Source organism: Mesoplodon mirus (assembly GCF_964341445.2).
Source record: "Mesoplodon mirus genome assembly, chromosome: 5".
Classification (NCBI taxonomy): domain Eukaryota; kingdom Metazoa; phylum Chordata; class Mammalia; order Artiodactyla; family Ziphiidae; genus Mesoplodon; species Mesoplodon mirus.
In genome coordinates this window covers 133001607-133016819 of record NC_138980.1, presented here as the reverse complement: position 1 = coordinate 133016819, position 15213 = coordinate 133001607, and the positions used below count along the sequence as shown (strand labels likewise).

Sequence of the window (15213 nt, the reverse complement as noted above, 5' to 3'; positions counted from 1 at the left end):
AGAAGAGCCCTGAAATACCAAAATGTAAGGTTTGAGGGGAAAGAAGAGCAGTTTACAAAAAAAACTGAGAAGAAACTCAACATGGTATAATAAGAAAGCTGCAAGGAAGGAATGGCTAATAGTGTGGGGCAGTTCAGCTAGATAAGAACCGAAAGTGTCCATAGGATTTAGCAACAAGGGAGTCACTGGTGAGGTTGGCCAAAGTAGCTTACTTGGAATTGGGGGCCCGGAAGCCTAATTAAGGAGGGTTGAGGAGTAAGTGGGAGCTGAAGACCTGGGCAGCAAGGGTAAATTTATTAAGTCTTTCATAAAGAGCTGCTCATAGAATGGTGGCTAAACAGGGTTGGAAGCAGACAATGTACCAAGGGCTATAGCAATTGTACGGAAGCATGAAGGAAGGTAGAAGCATGGAGCAGTCAGAAAAGACTTTTCTGGGGCTTCCCTGGTGGCGGAGTGGTTGAGAGTCCGCCTGCCAATGCAGGGGACACGGGTTCGTGCCCCAGTCCGGGAAGATCCCACATGCCACGGAGCGCCTGGGCCCGTGAGCCATGGCCACTGAGCCTGCGCGTCTGGAGCCTGTGCTCCGCAACGGGAGAGGCCACAACAGTGAGAGGCCCACGCACAGCAAAAAAAAAAAGAAAAGGCTTTTCTGAAAAAAGAGATGGTGTGTGTAAAGTCAGGGAGACAAGGGAAGGAATGGCCTTATTTTGGGAATTCTAAGTGGTTCTCTTTTAGACCATCCCCTCCTTCATATGCCTTTCATTCCAGCCAGACTGGACAATTTACTTGGACCCAAATTCAGGCTGCCTTTGACCTCGCTGTCTTTGACCTACCCTGACCTCCTCCTTTAACACTGTTTTCTCCATCCCAAATGCCTGCCCCCCTACTTCACCAAATGTCCAAGTTCTCCCCATACCTTGTAGCCCAGCATGAACACCAAGGCCCCAGGAATTTTCCACAAATGTCTTCTTTACAGATGGGAGTAATTTCCCGCTCTGGGAATTCTCAAAGCATTGTATTTGTATCTCTGTAATGGCATTTCTAATGAAGCCTCCTAGTTACTCAGACAAAGATCCCTGAGGCCAAGGTTCACCTTTCTTTTAGGACCCATCTGGTATTACCCCCGGCACCCGACATAGAGCCCTACACTTCGTAGAGCTTTGATTAATTCAGTGGTTCTCAAAGTGTGGTCTCATGACCAGCCATATCAGCAGGTCCAGGAACTTGTAAGAAATGCAGATTGCCTGGCCCACCCCAGACCTACTGATTCAGAAACTCTGGAGGTAGGGCCAGCAATCTGTGCTTTAATAAGCCCTCAGATGAAGCTGATGCAGCTTATGTTTGGGAACCCTGGGATTAGCTGAAGTTCTCCTTTTTTAACAGATCAGAAATGTGCAACTGCAGTTCCTTTATATGCACTTCTCTTGACTTAGAGAACATAGCTTTAAACTCAAACACTCAGTTTATTATTTGAAAACTTCTCAGTTTCATGTCCTGTTTCTTAACATATCATTTATATAAAACTCTTTTACTGGCAAAAGAAATTTGAGCAATAGAGAAATGGTATTACTGTACCTTGGGGGACTCCAGCATCCCTGGCTTTAGTAGGGATTAAACATTAAACATCCAAGAATTAAACATTAAATGACTGGGGTTTGAATTTACTGATGACCGAATACCCTACTCTCCTCTTCTTTCACTTTCTGCTATCCTTTCCTGCCTCCTCTTCCCTTTCTCACTTTTTATTTTCACATTTAAAACTCTCCTAAGTTACAGTTCTCTGAGGGTATGCACTTTGGAGCAAAGATACCATAAAAGTCTCAAACATTTCCAATAAAAATCAAAGATTTCCCAGCAAGTTCAGATGGATTAGCGCAGAAAGTTTACAATGAGTGGGGAAACATCCCATTTTGCTCACATTCTGTTGACAGCCCCTCTCTTCAGAGACAGGATTTCAGTATGTGGGAAGACATCTTTCCTTGGCTTTGACTTGACTTCAAACCATTCCAGGCAGACTTACTGCTCAGTGAATTTCAGCATTTGCTGCAGGTGTCAGCTTCCTAGAGTGTAGAAAGCTGCTCTGAATTTCTGCCAAGAATTTTTTTTTTTTATTAAAGGATTTTTTTTTATTTTTTGCTTTATAACAAATTTAATCAGTTATACATATACATATGTTCCCATATCCCCTCCCTTTTGCGTCTCCCTCTCTGCCAAGAATTTTTGAGCTTTTGTGTCACCTCAGCCCTAGGTGATGATCAGACAAGCTCCAGGCTAGGCAAAGGTGTCACAAATGCTCAACTAAGATGCCCCAAATCAGCAGTCGTCCTTAGTAGGCAGTCTGTCCTTTGCTTAACATCTGAGCACTTTCTCATCAATCCTAACACTTCCTATTCACTTATGAATGCTATATACATATGTGTGTGTGCATGTGTGTATATAGCACTCACAAGTGAATGTTTTACATATATATATATATATATATATGAAAAGAAGGCTGAATGAGGAGAACTTCAATAGCACAAAGGTTTTTTGATTCACTGTAATGAATGCACAGATACAAGGGTCAGTCTTGATACAAATCTCATAATACCTGTGCGCTTTTAATACCTAAAAAAGAGAGAATGGGAGCAAATATACCACCACAGCACACACATGCACACTTTCTTTGTAAATACAACATACCAACGTATGTAGACATTTCCTCATGTAGTGGGAATGATACACATCAGAATTGCATTTTATTGTGTAATATATAAATACCAGTGAGGTCACTCCCAAATCTCTTAAATGACTGAAGAAAGGCAAGCATATAGGGAATTCAGGAAATAAATGGGAATTCAGGAAATAGATCTCCAAGTCTCATAGAAGTAGAAATAAGATTTTTCTTTCCTATTAGTATCTTCATAGTTTTGGTAGTTCTGTTCCAAGGAAGCATTAACTTCCAGTTGAACTTGAGTTTTGGGAAGTGTAGTCAGTATTCAAAGAAATACCAAAAAATAAAATTATTTACCCTTCAGGGTCTGCTGTATCTTGGCCATATCCAATTAGGTTAAGTTCACTGATCATTTGGTGGTTAAAGAAGTAAGAGTCCTAAAAATGATGAGAGAGTATGGTTATCGTTTCTATCTGCTCCAAATATATTATGATTCATCTCAGAGATTCTTCTGAGAAATCAGGCTTATATATAGGATTTGACATTGCTTTCAGCATCTTAACTATTTGGGGCAAGTTTAACTGTAAAAGAGAGATGTCCTATTTTTTTGCCTCAAAATGTTGACATCCAGATTATAATGAATTATTTCTCACTATGAAAAAGACAGAGTCCTGTTTTTCTCCACATTAGCAGAGTGTGAGTATTAAGAGAGGATTTTAATCTGGGGAGCCTGGGGGAGGAGGCTGTGTTTGATTAATCTGATGTGCCCAGCTGGGGCACCTGTTTTCTTCTCTGGCTCTGACTTGCTACTCTAGTTTCATCTACGTGTGTAACATAGTGCAGCATTCCAAGGAACACTGTCAACTCGGTGGGTGATGCTAATTTACAAATAAATATGACACATGGGAGCCTTGGGGGCTGGGGAGGGGAAGCCAGGGCACTTGGATGACAATTTATGTAAGAGGACCTGAAAGCCAGGACTCATTTGTTCCTGATAGTTTCCTGAGCGTCTAGGCTCTCAGTAATCAAGAAAAACAACCCTCATCTACAAGCCAATTTTATTGAAGTGGGGCACAATTCTTCACTATATCAATCACTTCATCTAACTCCTGATTCTGGGCTCTTTTTCAAGGTCCTGCATCTTCAACGTTAGGATGGGTAAAGGAGGGAACATTTTAGCTCTGCTCTGGGGGGGCAGTGCAACTAGTCCCCGCAAAGCTTAGGTATATAAGAGTTGCCAGCCAACCAGCCATTTTGTAGCCCCTAGTTCCATTCTGACCATATCTTAGCGCTGCCCAAGCTAGCAATTTCCAGATTATTTCCCTGTGGTCCTTCTCCAGCCTCTGCAACCCACATTGGCCAGTTCCACTCCAACAGGCTGTTTCTACCCACGCTCTCTGTTGAACTGCACTATTTCCCAAAAACCCAGCTCATGAAACTGTATTTGGTTTACTGGTTTATCTCTTTCTCTACTTGTCATCATATTAAAATTTTCAAACCACAACTTGTGAATTCAACAGCTGACAATCTTCTCTGAATGCCCTTGTGTGCAGGTATCTATAGAAAGTGCTAGGGAGGGCTTCCCTGGTCGCGCAGTGGTTGAAAGTCCGCCTGCCGATGCAGGGGACATGGGTTCATGCCCCGGTCCGGGAAGATCCCACATGCCGCGGAACGGCTAGGCCCGTGAGCCATGGCCGCTGAGCCTGCGCGTCTGGAGCCTGTGCTCCGCAACGGGAGAGGCCACAACAGTGAGAGGCCCGCGTACTGCAAAAAAAAAAAAGAAAAACAAAGAAAAAAAAAGAAAGTACTAGGGAAACACTCAACAAGAAATAGTTGAAGCTTCTTCCCGAGGCATAAAGTAGGTGAATGGAGGTAAGAGAAGGTCCTATGTAAAGGAAAATAGTTAATAATAGCTATATTTACTGAGCGTTTCCTCCATGCTAGGCACCAATGTCCCCACCAAAGCTAAATGTTTTTTTGTTTGGTTTGTTTTGTTTTGCGGTACACGGGCTTCTTACTGTTGTGGCCTCTCCCGTTGCGGAGCACAGGCTCCGGACGCACAGGCTCAGCGGCCATGGCTCACGGGCCCAGCCACTCCGCGGCATGTGGGATCTTCCCGGACCAGGGCACGAACCCGTGTCCCCTGCATCGGCAGGCTGACTCTCAACCACTGTGCCACCAGGGAAGCCCAAAGCTAAATGTTTTTAATAGGTTATTTCATTTAATTCTCACCTAGGGTAAGTATTACTGAGCCTTATTTTACATATGGGGAAAATGAAGCCTAACGAACTTAAGTGACACTTTCAAAGTCACAGGACTAGTAAGTGGTAAAGTATAAGAAAGAAGCCAGCTTTACTCCAAAGCATGGGCTTTTTCTAAGAAGTATACATCTCCCAAGTGAAAAACTGCCTCTAATCAGTTTAGATTTAACTCTAAGCGGTGGTTCTCAACTGTGGGCTCTTTGCTTCACCCTCACCACCACCCCAGGGACATTTGGCCATATCTGGGGACATTTTCGGTTGTCACAACTGGCAGGGGAGTGCTACTGGCATCTAGTGAGTAGAGGCCAGGGATTCTGCTAAACATCCTACAATGCTCAGGACAGCCCCCCAAAATAAAGAATGATCTGGTCCAGAATGTCAATGGTGCCGAGGCTGAGAAAGTTGGATTCGAAGGATGGTGGATTTTTAAGGCCAATTCATAAAAAACAAGTTGTTTTGTCTGTACTTCACTCATATGTACATTCTATCCCATCACAGATGACAGCAGCCTTCTAAATCTGACTCCCTACCCCCTGGTTAGAAGACGGAAGAGAAGGTTCTTTGGGCTGTGCTGCCTTGTCTCAAGCTAGGTGATCCCTCCTGGAAACCACCACTAGGAAGACCTGAAAATATCACTGAACCCGAGGACCTCCAGACAGCTGAACCACAGTTATTGGTTTTTGACTATGTTTTCTATGCTTCTTTATTACTTTTATCCACCTCCCACTGCCCTTTGAAATGATTTTACATTTGAAAGCAGCTTCTGTCAAGAAAAAAAAAAAGACAGATTCGAAAAGCAGGCTGTTTTTAAAAGGATTTTTAAAGCTAACATTGTGCATGTCTGCTCCAAACCACACCATGACAGATGCAAGAATTATGATTTTTAAATTATTTAAAGGTTTTTTTAAGTATTACAAGAGAAAAATTATTTCATGTATAATAGTATATCTATAGCTCTTGCTGATCTCATGTTAACAAATGATCACATATAAGAGTCTTTAAACATAGAAATCTATTTAAAACTGCAAAACTGTTCAAAATCCAACCAATATTAGGACTAATATTATAATCAAACATACACCACCTCAACCTATTGCTTTCTCTGCACTCATTTACGTTTAGTCTTCCATTCTGTCAGAATCTAAGAGCTTCAACGTAAAAATATCTTAATTTATAATGCAACAAGAACCATATATGAAAAGTATTTAAATTTTGTAAATACACAATAATCCTAATAACTTCATACAATGCATATGGGCAACTAATTTCCTTTCAATCCAATGGTGTCTTTTTCAGCTTCTTGGAGAATGAAGTAATCCAGTTAGGAAATGGTGTAGTAACATATACAATTACCCTCAAATGTAAAATTGAGTATTATCATATTTTGTTCTAATTGAAATCTGAAGCATGATGTCTGCACATCAGCATAGTGTTAAATCTTATAGGGCATGCTGGAATTAGCTCAGATCGTAAAAATACTTAACATTTTACATTGTTAATAAAATCTTTTTAGTTAAGCTAAGTTTGTCTCATTTTAGATGACTATGCAGATAGGACTTTTCCAACGTGTACTTGGTGTCTTGTCTTATGCTTAGAATCTTAAAAGCAGGACACGTTAAGCAATACTATATTTTAGAAAGGAGGAAGCCACACGCTTTGTTTTTCTGCTCACAGCTCTGCTGTGCTCTTCCTCCTCTAAACTCGTAACATGATACAGATTTTGCTATATTTTCCCTTGTTCTTTCTTTGGCCCATTTCCCAGACAGAATTTCCCATGGGTTGAAAGATCAAGCCTTTGGACTTCTTTTCTTGTTTTCCATAGTCTGAAATTCCTAAAGTCAGACAAGAGGCACCAGAGTCCAGCACAATAAAAGGATGAGCTATACATGGTTTATCCAAGATGCAACTTTAATCCCAACCCTATAATTTCTCAGTATTTATGTGCACAGGCATTTATAAGTCCACCAGTATTTTGACCTGAAAAGTAAATATACTCAAGCTTTTAGCTTTAGTGAAGAGCAAGAGAGGTACAGACAAACTACTGGAATAATTATCGTATTAGGTTGAATTATATAAAATTGCTGATATTTGACTGTTTTTGACCTAAAAAATGGCAGCTTCATATAGTTCAACCTAATATCTGATGTTGTGGAAATTATCCTTGAACTTGTCTTCTAGTTTTTTTGATTGAAAGTGAAAGGATTAAAGAGTTGGAAGAGATCTCAAAAGGCGATGCATACCTCTATTTAGATCACACCAGCTGGGTTTTGGCCTTATTCTTGGAGTCCAGAGATGTATTCCAGTGAGTTGGCAATTGATGCATGGCTATAGGTATGACTAGCTTCATAGCAAGACGTACCCTTGAAAGTTATACGAGAAAAATCACAATTTTCTAAATCAAATACTTGTAATACACTGTGGGAATATTCTATTTAAAAACTCCTAGGGTGACTGCTCCTTTGCAAAGCAGGTAACCACTCCCAAATTTACCTGGTCCTCAAACCCTGATTTTCATAAATCAGGTTTGATTCAAGTTTAATAACCTTTCCTGAATGTAGTTCATTTTTATCCCCTGAAGTTTAATTCACTTCAGGTCCATTGTTTTAGAAATTATGAAGGAGCCCAATCTGGCATGCTCTCAGCTCCCATCTCTGCCCTCTCCCACCTTCCACTATACCGAACCCTTAGCTTCAATCTAGTTCCTACTAAAAAAATACATGCAGAGTTATTAACAGATAAGCCCAGCCTTGGTGTTCAGCACCTTCTTCTAAATGCCAGACCTAAATCACTTCTGCTTGGTTAATTTGTGCTCACTCTTGCCTTAGCCTCAGTGTGAAAGTAACACCTTCCGTGCAATTGTCCTTTGTACAACTGAAGACTGTTAATAAATTCAGGTCTCACCTCCATGTCTGGGGAGGGCTATAGTAGCTATTCATGGAGATGGGGGTTTGTCTAATTCCCTAGCTAGGCTTTCCATATCTAAGGTAAATAAATTCAGCCACCTTATCTTTTCTTCATAGTGCCTGTTTCCCGGCCTTGGATCAATTTTGTAGCTCCCGTGGACACACTCCAAGATTTATAGATCTTCTTTCACTATAGCAGGTCCTAAAATTAAATTTAGCGCTCTAAGTCCCAATAACCTACCCTGGCTCCGAGCTGCAATGGGTAATTCACCATCTCCCATTAGGTATGCCAATGCATCTTGTTAGGAGCTGACCCTACTCCCCTGTCACCTACCAAAGGACTTTCTCAGGTGTAGTTCCATGAGATAACTGTCTCAGCTTCCTGCTGGTAATTTTCTTTCAGATTAGCAATAACACTGAGCTGATCTCTAGGGATAAAGAGAGCCCACTGAACTCATTTTGTTGCATGTATGCATATTCTTGAAACAAAAAAGAATGTCAAGTTTTTTCTGGCACACAATCACCCATTTTACCACCATATTTTTCATATCCTGTGTTGATCTTTTTTTTTTTTTTTCAGATTACAGAGACAATACATGTTCTTTGTGGAAAATCTGAAAAATACCACTAAGTATAAAGAAAATAAAAATCACCTGAATCCCACCACGATCACATTGTTTAAAAACCACATTTCCAGGCTTTAAATCAGTCATTGGCTGTGCCCAAAGGCACTTTTGGATAAGGTATATGAAGAAATGCCCACAGGCCAAGGTGCCGCTTTAAAAAAATCCATCCACTAACGTTTTGCACACGTCTAGGAACAGATTCAGTGCACACTTCTGATTGTGCCATTGTTCAGGGTACAAAGATGACTTTAAAAGTAGCACAGCCCTGATGCCTCCTCTAATGAAAGCTCTTGGGGGAATTCTAAAATCCTGCCAGATCATTTTGTTCCTCGGTGCTCCTGCAAGTTTGGATACTTACTGTTTGGCAGTACTGCCATCTACTGGAAGCTAAAATTATACAGAGCATAAAAACATCTAACTGATTTCAGACAGCCAACAAATGGGCCAGATTAACAATGATCCCATGTGGAATTTCAGACTCTGGAAGTCTCAAAATCGAAAGAATTAAAGATATCCATCCATAACAACTTCCCACCTACCCACACACATACCTGATCAATGTCTACCATTTCTTTGTGTTCTAGAACATCACCAAATGCAAAATGCTCAACTTTCAGGTTACTATAGAAAGGATGAAAAACGGTCCAGGATAAACCACTAATGTTAAATATAAAGTCCAGAAATAAACCCAAGAACATAGAAGAATTGAGAACATTAAAAAGATGACATTTCAAATCTGTGAGAAAATGTTGGATTATTAAGTTATATTGGAATAAATGGTTAGCCATCTGTTGAGGGATATATTAGATCTATGCTTCATAACTGTCATCAAAATAAATTCTAAGTGAAGTATTTAAATTAAATATTAAAGCACATAAATAAACCAGCAGTGTTGATGAATATATATGTAATTTTAGTGTGTGGGGGGGGAAAAGCCTTTCTAAGCATGATAGCAAAGGAAGAAACCCCAAAGGAAAAGATGGGTGGATTTGACCAATTAAAAATGCAAAACTCCTATAGAGTAAAACAAACAAACAAACAAAGCAGATTAAGAGAAAGCCAAATTTTAAATATATGCAACAAAGAGTACAGATGTCTAATAATATATATCAAGAGCTTAAATTCCACTACCTTTGGGAAGTTTCCATGATCTACAGCTCGTTCCCCAGCCAAGTGTTCCCATTTTATTCTTTCCTTTTCCTTATTACACTTTTTTCATTATCGCTTGTTGAATTGTCTATCTCCACTAAACTGGAAGTTCCAGAAGGCAGCAACCAGGTCTATTTTGCTTATTCTTATATCCTCAGCACAATGCTAAACACGAAAGCAATTACTGAAAACATATTTATGAAATGAGTGGTTAAGGAATGCATGAATAAATAACATTTTATGACTCAAAAAGAATCAAACTTTCCAGTAGAAAATTGAGCCAAGCACACAAACTGGCGATGTACCATAAATTAGAATAATGCACTAATAATATGAAAATATTTGAACATACTAGTAATCAAAAATGCAAATTATTATGATATACTCTTTTCCATGTATCAGAAAGGCAAGAGTATAAAGAATGAATGTTTCCAGGGACAGCAAGGAAGCCTGGAAGTGAACATCCTCTTACAGAGCCAACAAGTATGTAAATTGATTCCACTTTCTGGAAAATAATTTGGCAATATAGTTTTCACCTCTACCAAGTAATTCCACTGTAGGGAAATTCTCCTTAAAAAGATCAGAAAAAATGAGCTAAGATATATTCATTCATTATTCAAAAAAAATATGCAAGAAAGAATGCTTATTTGGAAGAATGAGGAAAAAATGTAAATAAGCCCACAGTATATGGTTGGTTAAATATGGTATATCCTTTCAGTGGTGTGCCCCAATTAAGAATAAGCAACATATGTATATTTATTGAAATGAACTATATTGATAAATGAAAAAAGCTACAGAAGAATATCTACAGTATCATCCCATATTTAAAATATACATATATGTGTGTGCATTAAAGAGTCTGAAAAGATATTTGCTAAAATGTTAACAGCATTTATCTCTGGGAGGTGAGATTTGGAGCAATTATATATATATATATTTTTAGCATATCTGTAATTTCTGGTTTTTCCACAATGAGCATGTAGTACCTGTATAATTTTTTTCAGGGAATAAATAACAATGTTCACAATATATATTAAATGAAAAACATGTTATAAAACAGTATGTATAGTATGACACAATATTTGTAAAAAAGAAAAATATATATAAATATATCTATGTATGTATATATATGCATAAGAAAGCTAGAAGGACATACACTAAAATGTTAATAGTAGTTATTTATGGGTAGTGGGATTATGGGTGATTATTTTTTCTTTTTGCTTCTCTGTGTTTTCTAATTTTTCTACAATGAATATGTATTACTTGTGTAATAAAAACTAATAATAAAAGTTTAAAAAAAATGAAAAAGTGAAAGAGACATTGTGATTCACCATTTGCCCAGATCCTACCCACCCCCTCACCCCACCCCCTTGACATATTTGTTGCCATCAAAATGACGGCAGTGGAGATATGGAGAGGAAACACCAGGGCACCATAACTTTTGAAGAGAGAAGATGCAAAACAGACAGACAAAGGTGGGGCTGGGGAGAGGAAAGAGAGAAGAAGAAAGGAAGGAAAGAAGGGAGGGATAGAGGGAGGGAAGAAAGAATTAAGTGAAAGTGAAGTCAGTGGAGGAAGGATTAAAACAGGCTTTGGAAATTTTCACTAACAATAGCAATATGTCTCTAAATTGCACTCAGTTTTCCTGATAGTTACGACATAAAAAAAAATTGAGTTAAATAATTTTATTTTCTAATAAAAGGAGATGGTACACACATCTGGAGAGACATCTAGGAATTAAATTCTGACAGGAATATATCCCAAGAAGTTTTTCAAAATGCAAGCTATTGAGTCCAGCTAGTTGTCAAGGATTGCACGGTATAGTCTGGGGTTACACAGACTTTTGTCTGAATCTCAGATGGGCTGCAACAAAATACACAGCCATGGCTAGCAGTTCCAAAATCTGTTCTCTCCTTTTTACTTTTAGTAACAGAGATCCAAAATTTCAGAGAGACACTGGCCCCACCTAAAGTAAATACTCCATTTCCCAGGCTCCCTTGGTTGTGGGTGTGGCAATATAACTGAATTTTGGCCAATAGCTTATGAGTGAAATTGCACAATTTCCAGGTAACATCCCTAAAATAAGGGGCATGCATTTCCATGTTCTTCCTCCCTTCCCACTACTCTGCGAGGAGAACATGAGGGTGAAAGCTGAAACAACTGTCTTGGACCCAGAGTCAGACACCACGCAAAGATGACAGAAGAGCCTTAGCAGAGATTACCTATCTCATACTGCTATATCTGCTTAGCTAATTAATTAATAACTTCTATCTCATTTAAGGCATTAATAATGTGAATCTTTGTATAGAAGAACTTATTCACTAAATTAGTCAACTTCTGTAAGCCTCAGTTTTCTGAGAGTAAAATGGAAACAATCTATCAATATCACAAAAGGTTGAACCAAATGACTGTCCAATTACTTGCTTAGAATCAAAGCTCTTTTATGAGAAAAATCAAATGAATCAAACACTGCATGACACTGTGTTGCAGGACAGCAGACAAAGGGAAATCTTTGAAACAGAAAGTGATTCTAAATCAAATGGTCAATTGATTTCCATTTGCAAAAAAGAATTAAACTTCACCCTTGCCTCGTTCCAAGTTGATTGTTGATCTAAAAGTAAAAGGTAATACAATAAAGCTTCCAGAAGGTAATATAGGAGAATATCTTCATGCCCACAGAGTTGTGAAATAGCTCCTAACAGAACACAAAGCATGTACAGAAAACCGTTTAACATTACCTGCTATCATAGAACATACATGTACCCTGTGATCCGATAGTTTCATCCCTAGGTGGAGACTTAGAAATATATGTGTGCGTATTCAAAGAGAGTTAAAAGAATATCCTTAGTGGCATTACCTGTAATAGGCAAAACCCATAAACAATTCAGCAAAAGAATCCATCAACAAAAGAATGAAAAAGTAAATTGTATAAAACTATACAGCAATAGAAATAAATGAACTCCATTACAGCTACATACAACTAGATGAAAGAATAAAACTGTTACAGCACGGAGTGAACAAATCTAGGTGTAAAACGGCCTGCTGCCATTAGCAGCCAACATTCACAGTAGCTGAACGATGGATGCTATGGTTGAGTAAAACAAACATGGGCAGCACCACAGCATCTACTACAGTTCACCCCCAGCACTGCTCAGATCCACTTGCTTCTCACATTGATCTACTCCATCCAGGCATAGTTTCTTCTGGACTCTGTTATCGCAACTCCAATATACAAAAAGAGAGACAAAGCACAGCCCCTGCTATGCAGTTGGTCCCAAGATTATATAGAGTCGATACTCATCCTCTCTCTTCTCTACTACCCATTCTAGATTCCCTTCATCCTAGTCTGGCACTGCCGAGTTACCTGGTATTATGACCCAGACTCTCGCTTCTAGTGGTCTGAGACCCTGCTTACCATGCCTTTCAGTAGAGTATGGTTGCTGTATTTGCCTATTTACAGTGAAACCTGAAAAACCCATAAGCATACCAAGAGGTACCCAGTCACCTAAGTGCCAAACATATTCCTCTGTGCCCTCATTATGTTGCAGCAGCCCTCCTTCCTCATGATGATCAGGGCCAATAACCTCTGTCAGTGTAGTAACTCTTTTGTTTGTCTTATAGTTTTCTGGCATGAGGAACCTAAAGTGACCAGGTAGCAGTGGTAGCTTAAAGTTTAGTGGGACTCTGCTCTGTGACCCTCTAGACACACAGATTCTAGACCCTCCAGATAAGAAGCACAAATTCCTCAGTAGATCACTGGGACCACTCCTACTTTCACCCCTTGATTTTTGGACCCATATATTCTATGTATTAGTGACTCAGAACCAAACAGTGACCCTTGAGTTAAGGAATATAGTGCATCCTGAGTATGGTGCACCCACTGCTGCAAGGAGTCCTCTCCTTGAAGAGGCCGTGCCGCCACTCTGTTGGGATGGCAGCTCCTGATTGGTGGAGTATGTGCTGGAACAGTGGATCCTGGTCGTGTCACTGATGCACTCCTTTGCTATTAAATGAGGCATTTGGTCTGAGGCAATGTTATACAGGATCCCATAGGGGTGGATCAGACACTCTGTGAGTCCATGGGTACTGGTGCTGGTTGCAGCCCTGTAGATGGTGATGGCAACAAACCCACATCCAGAAACCAGGTTAGTCCCGGTCAGGCTGATCTAGTCAACTTGTCACCAAGTGGCAGGTTGTTCTCCCCAAGAAATGCTATTGTATCAAGGACACAGGGTTAGTCTCTGTTGCCAACAGGACATTCAACAATGGCTGTAAGTAAACTAGTGTTGGTGAGAAAAGCCTGTATTAGTTTCTTACTGCTGTAACAAATTACCACAAACTTAGTGGTAACAACACAAATTTATCACTTACAATTCTGGAGGTCCAAAATCAATTTCACTGGTCTAAAATCAAGGGGTCAGCAGGCCTGCGTTCCTTCCGGAGGCTCTAAGGGAGAATCTATTTCCTTTCCTTTTCAAGCTTCTAGAGGCCTCGGGCATTCCTTGCTCGTGGCCCCCTTTTCCATGTTCAAGCCAACAGTGTAACGTCTGCAGTTCTCTCTGTCTCTGTCTCTGACAGAGACATCATCATCACATATCCTCCCTCAACTCTTATTCTTCTGGCTCCCTCTTACGGGGAACCTTGTTGTTACATTAGGCTCACCCAAATAACCCAGGATAATTTTTCCATCTAAGATCCTTTTAACATAATCAGATCTGCAAATTCCCTTTTGCCAAGAAAAATAACATATCTGTAGGTTCCAGGGATTAGGAAGTGAACATCTCTGGGGAGCTGTTATTCTGTCTACCACAAAACCAGTGCTGTTGGACCCATTCACAGCCTCCATTTCTTCCAGGAGCTGCTTTTTGAATAGTGTATCTTTCTCTGCTTCAGATAGCATGGCCTTGCTCTAGAACCCTAAGCGTCCATGCCATTACTCTCTTATTGGAGTATGCCAGAGTCTCCCTACCACCATTTTATACTCAGATATTTGTAGCACCATCGCCTCTGCCAGATGATATGGCCTAAGTGACAGGGCTGCTTGTGCTGAACTCGCTTAAAACACGCTGCAAGGCCCCTCCCTGCTCTGGAACCCACTTAAAACTAGAACTCCTAACATACCCCAATAAATGGGTCAGAGGTCTACCACCAAGCATGAAATATGCCGCCTCCAAAGTTTGACAAGGCCAACCAAGCCTCACATTTCTTTCTCAGTGGTAGGAGATGCAAGAGACAATAATTTGTTGTCACTTGGGTTGGGATATGCCAGCATCCCCCAGACCACTGGACTCCTAAAAAGTCACTGATGTGCAGGCCTCTTAATCTTTGAAGGCTTATCTTCCATCCTCTGGAGTGTGTGTGTTTTATTTACCAAGGCATTCAGAGTACTCAGCACTTTGTGCTCACTAAGTCCAGGTAACATGATGGCATCAACTTAATGGACAAATATGATGTTCTCTAGAAAGAATGTTCAGATCAATGTGGTGAGGCCTTCTAGGGATAGAGAAGTTTCATAAAACCACCTGAGGACATGGATTTATGCTAAACCCCAGGTACCCAACCACTCAGTGATTAAAGTAAATATTATAAAATGAGAATATATAGTGCTATAGATGAGGGAG

At 39.9% G+C, this 15213-nt stretch overlaps 1 protein-coding gene across 1 annotated transcript in view; it reads left to right on the top strand.

The window, feature by feature from the left end:
* RGS7BP (regulator of G protein signaling 7 binding protein) overlaps positions 1 to 5504 on the top strand; it is a gene marked incomplete at both ends in the record, with an annotated part of 117309 nt that extends 111805 nt beyond the window's left edge. The window contains one exon of the mRNA XM_082621633.1: positions 5413 to 5504. Within this exon, the coding sequence (XP_082477759.1) occupies positions 5413 to 5504 (92 nt within the window). The remainder of the gene's footprint in view (positions 1 to 5412) is intronic.
* Positions 5505 to 15213: the final 9709 nt, after the last annotated feature.